This window comes from Anomaloglossus baeobatrachus, chromosome 11 (genome assembly GCF_048569485.1).
Source record: "Anomaloglossus baeobatrachus isolate aAnoBae1 chromosome 11, aAnoBae1.hap1, whole genome shotgun sequence".
NCBI classification, from domain to species: domain Eukaryota; kingdom Metazoa; phylum Chordata; class Amphibia; order Anura; family Aromobatidae; genus Anomaloglossus; species Anomaloglossus baeobatrachus.
The window spans coordinates 36,070,980-36,085,162 of NC_134363.1; the positions used below are offsets into that span (position 1 = coordinate 36,070,980).

Consider the following 14,183-nt stretch of genomic DNA (forward strand, 5'->3'; position numbering starts at 1 on the left):
AAAAGTGAAAAGAAAAATATATTTTTCATTGTATAAGCGTGTGTGTACAATGTATATGTATGTATATACAAAAATTAAATCATTTATTAAAAGGTCCATACTCTTATTCTTGACATTTCTCTTTTGGGTTGATGCCGCCATCTAGTGGACAGCTTGAAGATAGCAGGTATTTGTTCCAAAAAGCTTTTAGTGATCACATTAGTTTATATCATAATATGACTTTTGTAAAATATTAAAGTGAGGTGCATAACAGCAAAGTCCCATAACACACACAGACCCCAAAACTTCCTGCCGTGCCTATAGGCCTCAGTGTATGTCATTGTCTGTTACTGCCTAGGAATCTGATCTGCCGAGATGATGAATGTGTAATGGAAAGAGGCACCTAAAGGGGAATGTGGCCAAGGCTGATATGAAGATTAGCAGATGTGTAAAACCGAGGCCACAGGACGAGGATGCTACTTATAATAGTGTGTGGCAATTTATATATATATCTATCTATATATATAATTGCCTTATTCTGTCTGTCTGTCTGTCTGTCTGTCTGTCTGTCATGCTCCGAAATTGTGTCCTTACGGTGACACAAAGCTGATTGGCCGCTGGGCTCGCCATGGCCCCGCCCCCCCACACGGATTGGCCTCTCGCCCCGGCTCTCTGCAGGCCCCGCCCCCTCACGCAATGCACGCTCGCTGTGGCCCAACTGACACGAGGCTCCGATTCCCAGGTGAGTACACACACATCAGATCACACTCACTCTCACACATCACATCCACACACTCACAACATGCTGGGATATCGCTTGCTTCTACACCGGCTCCGTCAGGATCCCGGCAGCGCCACACATAACCTTGCGATGCTGGGATCTTAACGGAGGCCGTGAACGCTGGTAACCATTATACACATCGGGTAACTAAGGTCCCTTAGTTACCCGATGTGTATCATAGTTACCAGTGTACACCGGCTCACACTCACTCTCACACATCACATCGCATCCACACATCAAGGTCCTGCAGCTGCAGAACATACATAACATAACAGCACACACACACACACATACACACACACACAAATCAGATCACACTCACACACACCTCACACATCACATCGCATCCACATACTCACAACATCCTGGGATATCGCTTGCTTCTCGGCGGCGATATTGTGCTGTGAGCTTCCAGGACCTGACGGAGGATCACATGGCCAGAAGCATGTGATATCCCCGGATGTTGTGAGTATCAGCGCGTATGTGCAATATCGTCAGTGTCTGTGTGTGTGAGTGTATGCGATCGGGTGTGTGTGAGTGTATGCGATCGGGTGTGTGTGAGTGTATGCGATCGGGTGTGTGTGTGAGTGTATGCGATCGGGTGTGTGTGTGAGTGTATGCGATCGGGTGTGTGTGTGAGTGTATGCGATCGGGTGTGTGTGTGAGTGGATGCGATCGGGTGTGTGTGTGAGTGTATGCGATCGGGTGTGTGTGTGAGTGTATGCGATCGGGTGTGTGTGTGAGTGGATGCGATCGGTTGTGTGTGTGAGTGGATGCGATCGGTTGTGTGGGTGAGTGGATGCGATCGGTTGTGTGGGTGAGTGGATGCGATCGGGTGTGGGTGAGTGTCGGCAGAGGAGCACGGCGTGCTGGAGGAGGCTGGGAGCAGAGAGGCTGATCTTGGGGAAGGCTGGGAGGGGGGGGCTGATGCTGAGGGAGGCTGGAAGGAGAGAGGCTGAGCAAACGTGCTCCATCCGCCATACTGCGCACTCCCCATCGTGCTGCATCCCCCATGCTGCGCACTCCCAAACGTGGTCCATCCGCCATGCTGCGCACTCCCAAACGTGGTCCATCCGCCATGCTGCGCACTCCCAAACGTGGTCCATCCGCCATGCTGCGCACTCCCAAACGTGCTCCATCCGCCATGCTGCGCACTCCCAAACGTGCTCCATCCGCCATACTGCGCACTCCCCATCGTGCACCATCCGGCATGCTGCGCACTCCTAAGCGGATGGAGCATGATGGGGGGTGCGCAGCATGGCGGATGGAGCACGTTTGGGAGTGCGCAGCATGGCGGATGGAGCACGTTTGGGAGTGCGCAGCATGACGGATGGAGCACGTTTGGGAGTGCGCAGCATGACGGATGGAGCATGTTTGGGAGTGCGCAGCATGCCGGATGGTGCACGATGGGGAGTGCGCAGTATGGCGGATGGAGCACGTTTGGGAGTGCGCAGTATGGCGGTTGGAGCACGTTTCGGAGTGCGCAGCATGGCGGATGGAGCACGTTTGGGAGTGCGCAGCATGGCGGATGGACCACGTTTGGGAGCGCGCAGCATGGCGGATGGAGCACGTTTGGGAGTGCGCAGCATGGCGGATGGAGCACGTTTGGAAGTGCGCAGCATGGCGGATGGAGCACGTTTGGGAGTGCGCAGCATGGCGGATGGAGCACGTTTGGGAGTGCGCAGCATGGCGGGTGGAGCACGTTTGGGAGTGCGCAGCATGGCGGATGGAGCACGTTTGGGAGTGCGCAGCATGGCGGATGGAGCACGTTTGGGAGTGTGCAGCATGGCGGATAGAGCACGATGGGGAGTGCGCAGCATGGCGGATAGAGCACGATGGGGAGTGCGCAGCATGGCGGATGGAGCACGTTTGGGAGTGCGCAGCATGGGGGATGCAGCACGATGGGGAGTGCGCAGTATGGCGGATGGAGCACGTTTGGGAGTGCGCAGCATGGCGGATGGACCACGTTTGGGAGTGCGCAGCATGGCGGATGGAGCACGTTTGGGAGTGCGCAGCATGGGGGATGCAGCACGATGGGGGGTGCGCAGCATGGGGGATGGAGCACGATGGGAGGTGCACACCTCCCCCCAACACACACACACACGCGCACTGCACAACACACACACACTAGGAATCACAAACAACGCCCTACACAGACACCCACACACACAGACAACGCTGCACACACAAATATACGCACATACTGCACAACACACACATTGCTCAAAACATACCTCCCCCCAAAACACACCACACCCACACAAACCGCACAACACACACACACACACAACGCTACAGACACACAGCGCTCCACAAACAACGCAACACACGCAACACACATACAACACCGCTCTCACCCCCCGCGACACTCAGAACATGTACAGCGCCCTACACAAACACTTGGTAACTACACACAACAACATCTATATATATAACAAAAATCATACATGAACTACACAATACGTAAATTCTAGAATACCCGATGCGTAGAATCGGGCCACCTTCTAGTATATATATAATTGCCTTATTCTGTCTGTCTGTCTGTCTTGCTCCAAAATTGTGTCCTTACGGTGACACAAAGCTGATTGGCCGCTGGGCTCGCCATGGCCCCGCCCCCCCACACGGATTGGCCGCTCACCCAGGCTGCGCCCCCACACGGATTGGCCGGCCGCTCGCCCAGGCTCCGCCCTCCCCCACAGATTGGCCTCTCGCCCCGGCACCCTGCAGGCATTGGCAACTCGGCCACGCCCCGCCCCCCTCACGCAATGCACGCTAGCTCTGGCCCCGCCCCCCCACGCATTCCCCGAACCAACACGGTCACGGAGCCACGACTACCAGGTGAGTACTGTACCCCCGGGAGCCAACATCAGCGTACGCCGCCAAACCAGCCGACAAATACCCTCACATTGCTGGGGCTGGCCGGCGTATGCTGGTGTGGGCTCCCGTGTGAGCGGGGAACGGGATACGCTGGTAACCATGGTAGCATAGTTACCAGCGCATCAAGCTCCTGCAGCGGCGGAACATACACACACATAACAGCACACACACACACACACGTACACACACATCAGATCACACTCACTCACATCGCATCCACACACTCACAACATCCTGGGATATCGCTTGCTTCTCGGCGGCGATACTGTGCTGTGAGCTTCCAGGACCTGCCGGAGGATCACATGGCCAGAAGCATGTGGTATCTCCGGATGTTGTGAGTGTGAGCGCGTATGTGCAATATCGTCAATGTGTGTGTGCGTGAGTGTATGCAATCGTGTGTGCGTGTATGCGATCATGTGTGTGCGTGTATGCGATCGGGTGTGTGTGCGTGTATGCGATCGGGTGTGTGTGAGTGTATGCGATCGGGTGTGTGTGAGTGTATGCGATCGGGTGTGTGTGAGTGTATGCGATCGGGTGTGTGTGAGTGTATGCGATCGGGTGTGTGAGTGTATGCGATCGGGTGTGTGTGAGTGTATGCGATCGGGTGTGTGTGAGTGTATGCGATCGGGTGTGTGTGAGTGTATGCGATCGGATCTGTGCGTGTCGGAAGAGGAGCACGGCGTGCTGGAGGAGGCTGGGAGGAGAGAGGCTGGGGGAGGCTGGGAGGGGGAGGCTGATGCTGGGGGAGGCTGAGGCTGGGGGAGGCTGGGAGGAGAGAGGCTGATGCTGGGAGGAGAGAGGCTGAGGCTGGGAGGAGAGAGGCTGATGCTGGGAGGAGAGAGGCTGAGGCTGGGAGGAGAGAGGCTGAGGCTGGGAGGAGAAAGGCTGAGGCTGGGGGAGGCTGAGGCTGGGGTAGGCTGGGAGGAGAGAGGCTGATGCTGGGAAGAGAGAGGCTGATGCTGGGAGGAGAGAGGCTGATGCTGGGAGGAGAGAGGCTGATGCTGGGAGGAGAGAGGCTGATGCTGGGAGGAGAGGCTGATGCTGGGAGGAGAGGCTGATGCTGTGGGAGGCTGATGCTGGGGTAGGCTGGGAGGAGAGAGGCTGATGCTGGGGACAGAAAAGGCTGATGCTGGGAGGAGAGAGGCTGATGCTGGGAGGAGAGAGGCTGATGCTGGGGGAGGCTGAGGCTGGGGTAGGCTGGGAGGAGAGAAGCTGATGCTGGGAGGAGAGAGGCTGATCCTGGGGAAGGCTGGGATGGGGAGGCTGAGAGAAGGGAGGCTGAGGCTGGGGGAGGCTGGGAGGAGGGAGGCTAATGCTGGGGGAGGCTGAGGCTGGGGTAGGCTGGGAGGAGAGAGGCTGATGCTGGGAGGAGAGAGGCTGATGCTGGGAGGAGAGAGGCTGATGCTGGGGTAGGCTGGGAGGAGAGAGGCTGATGCTGGGAAGAGAGAGGCTGATGCTGGGAGGAGAGAGACTGATGCTGGGAGGAGAGAGGCTGATGCTGGGAGGAGAGAGGCTGATGCTGGGAGGAGAGAGGCTGATGCTGGGAGGAGAGAGGCTGATGCTGGGAGGAGAGAGGCTGATGCTGGGGTAGGCTGGGAGGACAGAGGCTGATGCTGGGGACAGAAAAGGCTGATGCTGGGAGGAGAGAGGCTGATGCTGGGAGGAGAGAGGCTGATGCTGGGGGAGGTTGAGGCTGGGGTAGGCTGGGAGAGAGGCTGATCCTGGGGAAGGCTGGGATGGGGAGGCTGAGAGAAGGGAGGCTGAGGCTGGGGGAGGATGGGAGGAGGGAGGCTGATGCTGGGGGAGGCTGAGGCTGGGGTAGGCTGGGACGAGAGAGGCTGATGCTGGGAGGAGAGAGGCTGATGCTGGGAAGAGAGGCTGATGCTGGGAGGAGAAAGGCTGATGCTGGGAGGAGAGAGGCTGATGCTGGGAGGAGAGAGGCTGATGCTGGGAGGAGAGAGGCTGATGCTGGGGGAGGCTGAGGCTGGGGTAGGCTGGGAGGAGAGAGGCTGATGCTGGGGACAGAAAAGGCTGATGCTGGGAGGAGAGAGGCTGATGCTGGGAGGAGAGAGGCTGATGCTGGGGACAGAAAAGGCTGATGCTGGGAGGAGAGAGGCTGATGCTGGGAGGAGAGAGGCTGATGCTGAGAGGAGAGAGGCTGATGCTGAGAGGAGAGAGGCTGATGCTGGGAGGAGAGAGGCTGATACTGGGGGAGGCTGAGGCTGGGGTAGGTTGGGAGGAGAGAGGCTGATGCTGGGAGGAGAGAGGCTGATGCTGGGAGGAGAGAGGCTGATGCTGGGAGGAGAGAGGCTGATGCTGGGAGAGAGGCTGATGCTGGGAGGAGAGAGGCTGATGCTGGGAGGAGAGAGGCTGATGCTGGTGCAGCATGGGGGATGGAGCACGTTTGGGAGTGCGCAGCATGGCGGATGGAGCACGTTTGGGAGTGCGCAGCATGGCGGATGGACCACGTTTGGGAGTGCGCAGCATGGCGCATGGAGCACGTTTGGGAGTGCGCAGCATGGCGGATGGACCACGTTTGGGAGTGCGCAGCATGGCGGATGGAGCACGTTTGGGAGTGCGCAGCATGGCAGATGGTGCACGTTTGGGAGTGCGCAGCATGGCGGATGGAGCACGTTTGGGAGTGCACAGCATGGGGGATGCAGCACGATGGGGAGTGCGCAGCATGGCGGATGGAGCACGTTTGGGAGTGCGCAGCATGGCGGATGGAGCACGTTTGGGAGTGCGCAGCATGGCGGATGGAGCACGTTTGGGAGTGCGCAGCATGGGAGATGGAGCATGATGGGGGGTGCGCAGCATGGCGGATGGAGCACGATGGGGAGTGCGCTGCATGGGGGATGGAGCACGATGGGGAGTGCGCAGCATGGGGGATGGAGCACGATGGGAAGTGCACACCTCCCCCCAACACACACACACACGCGCGCGCGCACTGCACAACACACCACACACACACACACTGGGAACCACAAACAACTGCCCTACACAGACACCCACACACACAGACAACGCTGCACACACAAATATACGCACATACCGCACAACACACACATTGCACAAAACATACCTCCCCCCAAAACACACCACACACAAACCACACACACACACACACAAACCGCGCAACACACACACAACGCTACAGACACACAGCGCTCCACAAACAACGCAACACACATACAACAACGCTCTCACCCCCCGTCACACCCAGACAACACCCAGAACATGTACAGTGCCCTACACAAACACTTGGTAACTACACACAACAACATATATATATAAACAAAAATCATACATGAACTACACAATACGTAAATTCTAGAATACCCGATGCGTAGAATCGGGCCACCTTCTAGTATATATATATATATATATAATGTGTGTGTGTGTGTTTTGGGGAGAGGTATGTTTTGTGCAATGTGTGTGTTGTGCGGTATGTGCGTATATTTATGTATGCCGAGGTGTTTGTGTGTTGGGTGTTGTGTGTGTGCGGCGTTGTCTGTGTGTGTGGGTGTCTGTGTATGGCGGTGTTTGTGGTTCCCAGTGTGTGTGTGGTGTGTTGTGTGTGTGTGTGTTGGGGGGAGGGGTGCACCTCCCATCAAGCTCCATCCCCCATGCTGCGCACCCCCCATCGTGCTCCATCCCCCATGCTGCGCACCCCCCATCGTGCCCCATCCCCCATGCTGCGCACCCCCCCCATCGTGCTCCATCCCCCATGCTGCGCACCCCCCATCGTGCTCCATCCCCCATGCTGCGCACTCCCTATCGTGCTCCATCCTCCATGCTGCGCACTCCCCATCGTGCTCCATCCCCCATGCTGCCCACCCCCCATCGTGCTCCATCCCCTATGCTGCGCATTCCCCATCGTGCTCCATCCCCGATGCTGCGCACTCCCCATCGTGCTACATCCCCCATGCTGCGCACTCCCCATCGTGCTACATCCCCCATGCTGCGCACTCCCCATCGTGCTACATCCCCCATGCTATAATAGTTCTCCTATTATACTTAGAGAGGAGTATAATAGGAGGACTATAATAGGAGTAGTCCAGGGGGCAGAGGAGTATAATGCCGGCTCCCTGCACATGTGTACCGGGAGCCGGTGTACGCTGGTAACTATGATACACATCGGGTAACTAAGGGACCTTAGTTACCCGATGTGTATAATGGTTACCAGCGTTCACCGGCTCCGTCACGATCCCAGCAGCGCAAGGTTATGTCTGGCGATGCGTGCGGAGGGCCGGGGCCAGCGGTCAAAACATGCGGAGGGCGGGGCCAGGCCGAGGCGAGCGACCAATCCGTGCGGGGGGGGGCGGGGCCGAGGCGAGCAGCCAATCCATGGGGGGGGGGCGAGGCCGAGGCGAGCGGCCAATCCGTGCGGGGGGGGGCGGGGCCATGGCGAGCCCAGCGGCCAATCAGCTTTGGGTCACCGTAAGGACACAATTTTGGAGCAAGACAGACAGACAGAATAAGGCAATATATATATATATATATATATATATATATATATATATATATATATATATATATATATATATATATATATATATATATATCTATATATATATCTATCTATCTCCTGGACGCTATATGAGAGAGCTGATGAACATGGCTGAGATCACATTTGCAGGCACTTTTTTTTTTTTTTTTTAATAGAATGCCTTTTTTCTAATACTACTTGCATCTATTATTATAAAGATTATGTAGATCAAATGAGGCTGGTATACTTACTGTGATAATTCATGCCCGACCATCTTGAAAGTTCACCCACTTAAAAGGGTTTCATTGCAATATTCACAGTCCAGTATTATCGGATAGCTCTTGTAAAATCAAGCACTTTTGCAATTTACTGCTAATTAAAATTTGCAGCCGTTCTTGAGATATTAACACTTTTACTTACAGATCATCGCCTAGGAAACCGACCACCGCTGCTGTGGCCGGTTTCTAAGGCAACAAGCTATACACAAAAGTGTTAATATCTCAAGAACGGCTGCAAATTTTAATTAGCAGTAAATTGCAAAAGTGCTTGATTTTACAAGAGCTATCCGATAAGATCCACGAAGATTAGATATTCCTTTATGACATCCACAGGTCTGACAACTATTGGTGCCTATTCTTAGGATTATTAGTCAGAAGCCACCATTTTTTTTTTAAGTCTATCCAGAAGGCTCTAGAGGGTGTGTCTCAGATATCAAAAGGGGAAGGAGGTCTTGGTGTGCAAGTGGGGGCAAATAGAGCAATCCCTCCTACATGTAGACAAAACTAGCAGTGTGGATAATGAAGCAGGGAGCTCCTTGCTCCCCTCTCCACCATAGCTGTTCACAGTAGGTTACGAGGACCCTGACCTGAGATCCATAGAGGCTTCTATGGCTGCAATGGAGGTCATTTTGCTTTAAAAAAGGCGCCACTCCTGTCCACAGGCCGTGTCTGGTATTGCAGGTCATGCTCACTTTTTGGCTATATCCTAATGTGCAAAATTGCTGCTTTTTAGTGCAAACAATGGGATTTTCCTCTGCACATTTACAACTGATTATTGATGTTTATAGGGGGGAAATGCAGCTTAACAGCATTTTATTAACCCCTTGGAAGCTGCTCATTTCCCCCCTCCTTTTGCAGCACGGCTGGGGTATCGGGGCACATATGGCGGCTGTGTGATCGCCGGGGGCGGTCGCCATTCTCTGTATTTTATCTCTCAGAAATCTTTTCCTGGAAAGCAGCGATAAATCAGGGATTAGCGATAAATCCGGGAGACAGCGCAGGGTATTAAGGTCAGGTCCAGAACCAGATCTGCCGAGGTTTTAGCAGCGTCCGATGATTACATGGTGATGGAAACGCTGCACCCGGTCCACAGATTCCTGGCTAGTAACAGTCAGCATGTGGCTATCAATCACCATCTTCTGATTTTCTATTTCAGGCCGGTTAATCAAAAGAGCCGTGGCTGACAAGGTTTTTCATTTTTGCCCTTCTGTTGTTTTTATTTGACCCTATTTTTTTGGTTTTTAAGAGTGAAGCCGACTCCTGGGGCCCCATCAGTGGTGGAGCTGCAGTGTAAAGCATGGAGGATGTGAAGATTTCAGACTCCTATAGACTACACTGAACACTACAGATGCATGATAGACTTAAAGGGGTATTCTCGAATTTGGAAGTTATCCCCTATTTTAATTTACACACTGGACTCCAATCAGAATTCACTCGATAGGACCGCCCATTTGACTCCAAATCGGCCTTCATGCTATAAGTCCGCCCACTGGACTCCAATCAGTATTCACCTTAAAAGACCGCCCACTGGACTCCAATCAGCCTTCACTCTATGAAACCGCCCACTGGACTATCAGCATTCACGCTATAAGATCACCAACTGGACTCCAATCCGCCTTGACGCTATAAGACCGCCCACTGGACTCCAATCAGCCTTCACCTTAAAAAACCGCCCACTGGACTCCAATCAGCCTTCACTTTATAAGACCGCCCACTAGACTATCAGCATTCACACTAAGACCGCTCACTGGACTATCAGCATTTACGTTATATGACCGCCAACTAGACTCCAATTAGCCTTCGCCCTATAAGACCACCCACTGGACTCCAATTAGCATTCAATCTATAAGACCACCACTGGACTACAATCAGCCTTCATGCTATAAGACAGCCCACTGGCTCCAATCTGTCTTCACGCGATAAGACCGCAAACTGGACCCCAATCAGCCTTCACGCTATAAGACTGCCCACTGGACTCCAATCAGCCCTCACGCTATAAGACAGCCCACTGGACTCCATTCAGCCTTCACTCTATAAGACCGCCCACTGGACTCCAATCAGCCCTCACGCTATAAGACAGCCCACTGGACTCCATTCAGCCTTCACTCTATAAGACCGCCCACTGGACTCCAATCAGCCCTCACGCTATAAGACCGCCCACTGGATGCCAATCAGCCTTCATGCTATAAGACAGCCCACTGGACCCCAATCCCTTTAAAAACTCAAACTCTCACCTGAACCTTCACTTTATATAATAAAACGGGAGACGAGAGATTTTGGGTGGAAGTTTTTTTTATTCACAGGTAAAAACCAACCACAGAAAAATAAGATATTTCCCTTTGTATAAGAGACGGAGTGCGGTATACGTTATATACACAGATATAAAAGAGCTCAGATGGCGCGTCTGTACGACTAGAAGAAAATGTACATAAAAATATATATATTAGGTATTTACATTTCTGTATAGGCCTGGATATATACACAGAGGCCGCGTGTGTACAGGTATATACAAGTGAGTATAGGGGTGTATATACAGAATTACAGGGTGTGAGGGCGATAATAGAATAGGATTATATATACTAGTGCTCATTGGTTACATTATTATTATCGGACCTTATGATTTAAGACTTTCCCTTTAAGAGCCCATAAAGGAGCTCTCCAGATGCCCCAAGATCGGGATCGCCCGTCCGCAGGTATAAAATGATAATTTGTGATACGAGACTAGTGGACGGGCCCAGAATATAACCTTTAAGTGTAGTGATCCCAAAGCAGCAGCTACCAGGGCATGCTGGGAGTTGTAGTTTTGCAACAGCTGTAAAGCGAGATTTATGGATCGCTGCATCGGCCCATCATTTTTTTTGGGAAACCCGAGCAGACCTATCGGGTTGAGGCTGATGTGATAGACGGACGTACGCTCAAATCTCTCTGAAATATAAAAGTCCCACGTGCAAAACATCAAATAAAAAACTTTTTTTTTACTTTTTAGTGGTTTCTCGGTCTCCAAAGAAAATTACAAACTTGTTTTTTTTAAATATCCACCATGCAAATTTGTTCTTTTACACTTTTTTTGTCCCATAGCTTAAAGGGAAACTGCCAGTAAGTTTTTAATACCTAATCTGAGATCAGCATAGTGTAGGTACAGAGACACTGATTCCAGTGATGTGTCACTTAGTTTGGTGGATGCAGCCGTTGTGGCACAATCAGAGTTTTAAGATGTAGCAGAGCTCCCATGTTATTTGTTCTTTTGCACTTTTTTTTTATCCCAGAGATTAAAGGGAAACTGCCAGTAAGTTTTATGCCATTTCATCTGAGATCGGTATAATGTAGAGGCAGAGACCTCGATTCCAGCAGTGTCACTTAGTTTGGTGGATGCAGCCATTGTGGCACAATAAAAGTTTTAAGATGTAGCAAAGCTCAGAAAGCTACCCCCTCCCACCCTCCTGACTAGCAGCTTATTGTAAATAGACAAAGTACACAGAAAGCTGCTAACCAGGAGCGAAGACGTAGCTGGACTAGTAGGCACGAGGCATCTAGTCCGGCAGTGATACTGCGGACATGTGGCTGGACCAGGAGGCAGGAGCCATCTAGTCCGGCAGTGATAATCTCCTAATTGTAATGAAATAACAGCACACAGCCGATTAAAAAGTGACAACCATGAAATCAGGGTCTCAGCCCCTGCATCATGCTGCCCTCAGATAACATAAAAGGGAATCTGTCAGCAGGTTTTTGCTACCTCATCATGTAGGAGCAGAGACCCAGATTCTCGTGATGTGTCACTTAGTTTGGTGGATGCAGGAGTTATGGCACAATCAGCGTTTAAGATGTAGCAGAGCTCAGAAAGCTGCCCTCTCCCACCTGATTAGCAGCTTATTGTCAACAGACAATGTACACCATCAGGTGGCGGAGACATGGCCGGACAGAGACCCTGATTCCAGTAATGTGTCACATAGTTTGGTGGATGCAGCTGTTGTGGCACAATCAGAATATAAGATGTAGCAGAGCTCAGAAAGCCGTCCACCCTCCTGATTAGCAGCTTATTGTGAATAGACAATGTTCCAAGAAAGCTGCTAATCAGGAGGCGGAGACACAAACCATGTAGTCCGGCACTGATTGTATTGAAACATCTCACAGCCGAATAAGTGACCCATCCCCGAAATCAAGGTCTCAGCCCCTATCTCATGCCGCCCTCTGATTACATAGCAAAAACCTGCTGACGGATTCCCTTTTAAGTGCGAGTAGTGCTAATAAAATAGTTACTGTGTTGCCCTCCTGTACATAATACTGATCAAAACTATAAAACCTGAAGGTATGAATAAAATTTAAAAAGGAGGAGAGCGGTCGCCCCTTTACAGCAGCGTCTGGTAATACCAATGACCCCCTAGTCCGCGCTATTCAAGACTTTTTGGAGTCTTTTGGGGTCCCAGTGGTCGTACGTAAAGTTTTCCCTTTCTACTTCTTCATTTTAGGCAACGACTTGGGTCGGAAAGGACACAACGGGAGAAATGAAGAGACGATCCGGTGGCACGGACTGGACCGTCCAATCGGGCCAAGTGCATAGAGAACCTCGAAAACGCTGTGTATCGGGTCTGTGATCATGTATCAACACCACCGATCTCACAGAGTTAAAGGTCCCTCAAACTTCTCGCACCCCCCCCTAATCGTGTAGCATTATCCCCACACTGGTTATATTGCACCCTTAGCCCCAGGCCTGGCAATGGGGACGTATTTGGGCACCATGATGCCCTCTCCCCCTGCAAACGACCAGCATTCCCCGTCGGGCTCCCCGGTGGCCCATGAAGTAATGACCTCTGCTAGGAGTGAGGCTGAGCGGTTATTGCACTTTATGGTTTCAAGCACCAATCTCTCGCTCGGTCACCGGGCTGTTCCCCAGGGTCCTCTCCAGCTTCCGGTGTTTTCGGGGAGCAGCGGGCGGAGGGGCGGGCGGCTCCTCGTGGAAAATCTGCCGGATGCGCTGTATGCACACGTTGGTGGCGTTTCGGGTCTCTTGTGAAAGCTGCGAGAGGGTCAGGAAGCCGTGAGGAAGATCTTCGACCACTTTTAGAGTCACCGGGCGGTTAAGGGAGCGCAGTCTCTTGGCGAACATCACCGAGTCGTCCAGCATCGGGTCCAGGGCGCAAGCCTGTGAGGAGAACAAGCGGGGATGAGACACTGCATTGGAAGGATGGAGAAGTATTAACGGGAGAAGCAGAATTTTGCATTCTATTTTGAATCCAACATATCAACCAGTAAAGGAAGATGCAAGATGTCCAAATTAAAGGGAACCTGTCACCCACTCACCTGCGGGGCGGTCTGGTCCAATGGGCGTCGCTGTCCTCGGGGCCAGCGACTCCTCTATCCTTGCTGTTCTTGGGTCCGGCGCCTTCTGTCTTCCGTCCATCGCCAAAGGAGGACAACAATGGATGGAAAAGAGAAAAGCCAGCCCCGACAATGACAAGAACAGAGGCGGTGCCGGCCCCAAGTACAGCAAGGGTAGAGGAGGCGCCGGCATAGAGAACGGCAAGAGCAGAGGAGGCGCCGGCCCCGAGAACCGCAAGAGCAGAGGAGGCGCCGGCCCCAAGTACAGCAAGGGTAGAGGAGGCGCCGGCATCGAGAACGGCAAGAGCAGAGGAGGCGCCGGCCCCGAGAGCGCCAAGGGCAGAGGTGTCGCCGGCCCCGAGAGCGCCAAGGGCAGAGGCGTCGCCGGCCCCGAGAGCGCCAAGGGCAGAGGCGTCGCCGGCCCCGAGAGCGCCAAGGGCAGAGGCGTCGCCGGCCCCGAGAG

At 53.0% G+C, this 14,183-nt stretch overlaps 1 protein-coding gene and 1 long non-coding RNA gene across 6 annotated transcripts in view; one reads left to right on the top strand and one right to left on the bottom strand.

The window, feature by feature from the left end:
* Positions 1-661: 661 nt before the first annotated feature.
* LOC142256660 (uncharacterized) lies at positions 662-10,676 on the top strand. The gene is made up of 2 exons (XR_012727558.1): positions 662-721; positions 9,651-10,676. It is a non-coding gene; the product is annotated as an uncharacterized LOC142256660 (long non-coding RNA).
* An 8-nt stretch (positions 10,677-10,684) lies between these two features.
* Positions 10,685-14,183, bottom strand: part of LIPE (lipase E, hormone sensitive type) — a 43,457-nt gene continuing 39,958 nt past the window's right edge. For all 5 annotated transcript variants that reach the window (XM_075328465.1, XM_075328468.1, XM_075328466.1 and 2 more), the window contains one exon: positions 10,685-13,544. In XM_075328465.1, the coding sequence (XP_075184580.1) occupies positions 13,254-13,544 (291 nt within the window). In that variant the 3' untranslated portion in view covers positions 10,685-13,253. The remainder of the gene's footprint in view (positions 13,545-14,183) is intronic.